The 6,035-nt window shown below is 35.8% G+C and overlaps 1 protein-coding gene across 1 annotated transcript; it reads right to left on the minus strand.

Moving 5' to 3' along the window:
* Positions 1-4,899: 4,899 nt before the first annotated feature.
* LOC142618236 (putative carboxylesterase 18) lies at positions 4,900-6,035 on the minus strand. Its single transcript, XM_075791141.1, has one exon. The coding sequence runs from the start codon at positions 6,016-6,018 to the stop codon at positions 5,011-5,013; it is 1,008 nt and encodes a 335-aa protein (XP_075647256.1). The 5' UTR covers positions 6,019-6,035; the 3' UTR covers positions 4,900-5,010.

The raw sequence follows: 6,035 nt of genomic DNA on the forward strand, positions 1-6,035 counted from the left end.
TATTATTGGTTTTCAATATTGCACCTTGTATCCTTATACAAATTAATCTGGTTCACACAGGATTGAATATCATTCAGAGAATTATTCTTATTGGTTTTTGTTTTGTTTTTGCCCCAAAGGCCTCTTCTTGGTTTTTTTGTTAAGTGGGATTGTTGACTATGTACTGATACTGGACTGTTAAAAGACTTTTACTGGGTCAACGTGTCCTAGCAATGAGAGCTTGAAACACTATTCCCTTTTCCTTTCATTGTGAGCCCAAAAGTTCACTGGCCTTGGGCATGTGTGGCCCTCATTACTTATATAAACTTAATAATTGAGATTATTATTATAAGAATAATTAAAAAGTTCTGGGGACTCAACAAATCTTGCAATATTTTCACGACATAATAATAATATCAATTATTAAGTTTTGGGAAATGTTGTGAGATTTTGTTGTGTCCGTATTCTCTCTCATTGAATTAAATTCGATATAAGATGGAAGTTCCATGGTGGAACTACATACACGAGTCTCATTTGCTGTGTCTCCATGTTGTGCTTTGTAATTTCAAGATAACTGATCTTTCTCCCAAAAACAAGATGCAATAACATATTGGTCCATATGGAAAAGAGAGAATATTGCATCTCACGGTATTTTTCCTTAACTGAAACAACGATGGACGACAAAGAGATTGAAAAATTGAGATTCAAATTGGGATTTTCCAAAACCACATCTGTGCGCAATGCAGTGGATTGAACAGGTTTTGACCACGCGATTTCCTCTTTTGGCCTTCATTGTATGCATCTATGTCTTAAGAAATTTCATTTGTAAAGTTTTTTCTGCTATCCAATCAAGCGTATGAGTTGGAATCAGAAGCTAAAAATTAATTGAAACAAAACCACTTGTTTTATATAGGAATACCAACATGATTTATTTTTCACAGACACGATTCCTATTTTTTTTTTCTTTCTCGTTCAGTGACCCACAAACAAGTATCCAAGGCCTATAAACGCTGTTTTATAATTAGAACCTTAATAATATCATATGCATGAAATCCCTCACCTCCTTAATCATCAAAGAATACTCTGGCAACTCAGGAAAAGCATAAAATGAGTGAAACGCATTCTCATACTCGATCAAATTCGCTTCTTTCCCAGCTTTGTGCAACCCCTCATAGTACTTCTTTTGCCAATCCTGTAAAGGGTCGAACCCTCCGACAAACACAATCGTCGCTGGGAAATTCACCCTGGAAATATCAACTGAATTTGGCCCGAAAACATTAGCGGTTGCATGGTCTCGGTTGGACCCTTCTGGTAAAAAAGCCTTCCAAAATCAGTCTGTATGTTCCATGTTAATTACTGGAGCTCCATCAAGTTTGTTCTCAGATTCTGTGCGTTCTTCTCTACCAAAAAATGGCTGCAAAGCTATAAGTCCAATAACTTGCAGCTTAAGAAACTTGGACTCACTTGCTTTGAGTGCCACATGGTTGCTGTGGTTTTGGTTGTGGTGGGTGTGTAGAGGCGGAACCAAAGTTTGCGTGAGGGGTCGACTGTGATATCAAAGCTTTTGACACCATTGATGGGGTTTTTGGAAGGAGAGGATTTGAGGTCGAAGAGGTTCAAGAAAGTACGGTTGATGGTGCCGTTTGAATTGAGAGAGTTGTTAACGGCAAAGGAGTGAATGGATAGGAGGAGACGGACCTTCCATGTCTGGTGATAATATTGGTTGTTGTTTCTGAGACATGTTCTTGTGCGTGAAAATAAATAAAACTTGATTAATGGATGGGTTTAGGTATTGGTTTTAGTTGTTTTAATAAGCTATTAATTAATTTATTTGCTAAAAACCATGCTTAATAATGACCCTTCCATCCGGCGGGCAAAGCAAGAAGTGGTAGTGTTGGTCAAATCGACAAGAAAAATGAAGCTTGAAAGCACCGATGGTTTGACAGTTTTCTAGAACTACCACTTATTTGTCACAACTTAATAATATCAACAATAGTGAACAATCAGTTTTATGCGAAAATCTTGTATAAGAGATTAGGAGCATGCACCTGCCTCACAAGATATTTATTCCAGTTTTACAAGCTTGTCATATTTTGATTTCTGCTATATATATATTTACAAGTTGATCACTTCATAATTGTGGCAAAAGTGTGGTACAAAAGTTGTATTTTTTAACTCTTTTATGGTTTAGTTGGTGCTAACATTAAAGCTACAAAAAAATTAAGCCCAACCAATCTATTTTACCCAAAATAATCAACCCGTCCTTTAAAAATTTCTGAACAATTTTTTTTTTCCTTATCTAGCACACATGCAACAAAGATTTAAAAAAAAAAAAAAACCAATGGTTAAGCAATAGTGTCGGAGGCCAGAGTCACGCAGCCAATAGTAAAACCAGCCCTTACCTCCGTTTCTGCTGATGCACTCCCTTTTTTTTTTTTCTTCCATTTCTTTAGGAGATAAGCAGATAAGGTACTCTGGGCTGAAAATTTTGGAAAATAGTTGTACTTGGTTTGTTGGTTCAGGGAAGTGTTTAATGTGTGTACAAATATATATTGGACCGATTCTGGTTGATGAAATTGTTGAGGCACATCAACAATAGAATAAAAGAAAAACCCTAAACCAGATTTGGCCCATTTCTCAACCTGTGGTGAATTACTAAGAGTAAAGTTCAACTTTCTCCAAGCTTCCAAAAAAATCTATGTCAGAGTTATACCCCTTGGGAGTAAGGACGATTAATTTCTAGAAATATATTGAAATCCATATGTTGTTATTACGAACGAAGTGTGGGCACTGCTCAATTAATGAAGAGATAGAAATTTCTAGAGAAAGAGAGAGATTAACGTGGTGAATTTAACATCTTCACAATTTTTTATACAAGTTTGATAGGAAAATTATTGTATATTCTGAGAGTATACTCCCTCTATCTCACAAAGAGGTGGGTCTCATTCACCATAGGATTCACCCTTTGTGAGAGGGAGAAAACATACTCCCGAGTAGATTAAAGAAGGCTTGTAGGATTGCAAAGAACACAATGTTCTCAAGAAAGGTTCTTAAAGCTGGTTTTATTAATCAATTGCCTACAGTGGACTTAGCAATGGCCTAGAATGTTGATTAATTAACATCCTTAATTCACTCATAGTTGGCTGTTGGATCAATCGAGCCTCAATTGTATAGGCTGCTACGTATACACTGATCTAGTTGACTGTTGCTGAAGCTTAATTAGCTACTGATTTAAAGTCACAAATGTGAAAGCCATTTGGATGCTCTGCATCAAATTTCCGTGAACCACCCTGAGTCTAGTTACTCTAATTATAGGACTTATGCATCCACCCTCCCCTCCACAAATCAATTATTCCCATTTAATTATAATATATTGCTCACCCCCTATTTTGAAACCTTTCTCCTCTCAACTTTTGTGTAAGGGGAGGTGAAAATTCAGTTACAAAGCCCTTGGCTCGTCTCATTTTATTTGTGAGGAAATCCCTTAATTTGCTTTCAATTCAATTAGTATTAAGATTAACTTTAATTGAAATTGATTCATTTTATTATTCATATTAAATATTAAAAATCTAAATACATACAAGCAATATTGTTTTATTTACAATTTTAAATGACGAGACATTATGTATGTTGTTAGATTTAAAAAAATAAAATTTTAACCATAAATAATAGACTTTTTCAATAATTCCACTAGACATAATAAAAAGGATTATATTCAATTGAACTATGGTCGTGCAATGCAATTTAATCATGCGATGTTAGGACATTCTATATACACAGATATACTCATTAGGAAATTTCATTTGCAAATTAAAGCTTTTTCTAAAATCCAAACATTGAATTACAAGCACATGAATAACTTCAAGAAGATGATTTATTAAAAATTTATTCTTAACCACATTCATTTATTTTTCACTACAATTTCTCTTTTCCATTCTTATAGTGATTTTTTTTTGTTTAGTTTCAAAGGGTTATTTCTCTTCTTGGTTTGTTGTTAGTGTCTACTTTGTATTGATACTAGAGTAACGAGACTGTTAAAATTAAGAGCCCGTTTGATAAAATTATTCTAGTAACGTTGTTTAAGTGTTGTGAAAATACGTGTGAGTGAAAAAAAATATTGTAAAAATACATGTTGTGATGTTTAAATAATGAAAACTGTTATTTAAACAATACAACTAAACACCTCTTAAGACTTTTAGAGGGTCAGCAAGGGTGTCCTAGCAACAAGAGCCCCAAAGTTTGTTGGCCTTCGGTTCATGTGTGGTCCTCATTACCTATACAAACTTAATAATTGAGATTATAATAACTAAGAATAATTGAAAAGTTTTGGGACTCAATAAGATCTCACAATTTTTTTTTACAACAAATAATATTTCAAACTACTACTATAGCTCAAAATAAAATGAAATAAAAAAATATTATATTGGGATCTTCTCAAAAAAGGACTAACGTGAAAAGATTATGAGATTTTATTGTGTTTGTAGTCTTTTCTCATCAGATTTATGTGAGATATAAAATGGAAGTTTCATAAAGGAGGTATTAAACAACATGCATGAGATACATTGCCCCGTCTCCTCTTTGTGTTTTATTATTTCAAGATTCCCGATCGACCTAACCCCCCACACACGATGCAATAATATAGTGGTCCATTCCATATGGAAAGGGGAGAATATTGCATCTCATGGTCTTGTTCCTAAAAACAATAATATGGAATTTCCAAAACAACATCTGTGCAATGCAGTAGATTGAACGGTTTCACGATTTCCTCTTTTAGCCTTCTCTGTACGCATCTATGCTTTAAGAAATTTCATTCGTAATTCGTAAAGCTTAATATTTCTGCTATCTATATAACTAAGCGTTTGAGTTACAATCACAAGCAAAACATTAACTTAAAAATGAATCTTTTTATATTTGATGAATACCAACATGATTTATATTTCACAACACAATACCTACTTTTCTTTCTTGTTGAGTGACCACTGACATGCATCCATGACCCGAAAACACTGTTTTATAAGAACTTCAATAATATCACTTGCATGATTGCTTTTGCATGAAATCCCTCACCTCCCTAATCATCAAAGAATGCTCTGGAAAATCAGGAAAAGCATAAAATGAGTGAATCGCATTCTCATACTCGATCAAATACGCTTCTTTCCCAGCTTTGTGCAACCCCTCATAGTACTTCTTTTGCCAATCCTGTAAAGGGTCAAACCCTCCAACAAACACAATCGTCGCTGGGAAATTCACTCTGGAAATATCAACTGAATTTGGCCCGAAAACATTAGCGGTTGCATGGTCTCGGTTCGAGCCTTCTGGTAAAAAAGCCTTCCAAAACCAGTCTGTATGTTCCACCTTAAGTGCTGGAGCTCTATCAAGTTTGTTCTCAGATTCTGTGCGTTCTTCTCCACCAAAAAATGGCTGCAAAGCTATAAGTCCAGTAACTCGCAGCTTAAGAAACTTGGACTCACTTGCTTTGAGTGCCACATGGTGCGCTATATTGCCTCCTGCGCTGTCTCCAGCGAGAAAACACTGCTTCAGATTAGCATTTTGAGGAAAGTGTTCCAAGTTTTCTTCATCAATGAACTTTAAGACGTCGAAGCCATCCTCGTATTGGCATGGATACTTATGCTCCGGTGCAAGCCTGTAGTTGACAGAGACGATAATGGAGGGGATTTCTTGAGCGAGTCTTCGGCAAAACTTGTCAAAGAGGTTTGAATTGGCTGCCATTAAAATAAAGCCACCTCCATGGAAGTAGATAATGATGGGGAGGCTGGTTGCTGTGGTTGTGGTAGTGGTGGGTGTGTAGAGACGGAACCAAAGTTCGCGTGAGGGGTCGACTGTGATATCAAAGCTTTTGACTCCATTGATGGGGTTTTTGGAAGGAGAGGATTTGAGGTCGAAGAGGTTCAGGAAAGTACGGTTGACAGTGCCGTTTGAATTGAGAGAGTTGTTAACGGCAAAGGAGTAAATGGAAAGGAGGAGACGGACCTTCCATGGAAGGTGTGGTGATAACATTGGTTGCTGTTTCTGCGCCATGTTCTTGTGTGTGAAAA

This window comes from Castanea sativa, chromosome 12, assembly GCF_040712315.1.
Source record: "Castanea sativa cultivar Marrone di Chiusa Pesio chromosome 12, ASM4071231v1".
Classification (NCBI taxonomy): Eukaryota; Viridiplantae; Streptophyta; class Magnoliopsida; order Fagales; family Fagaceae; genus Castanea; species Castanea sativa.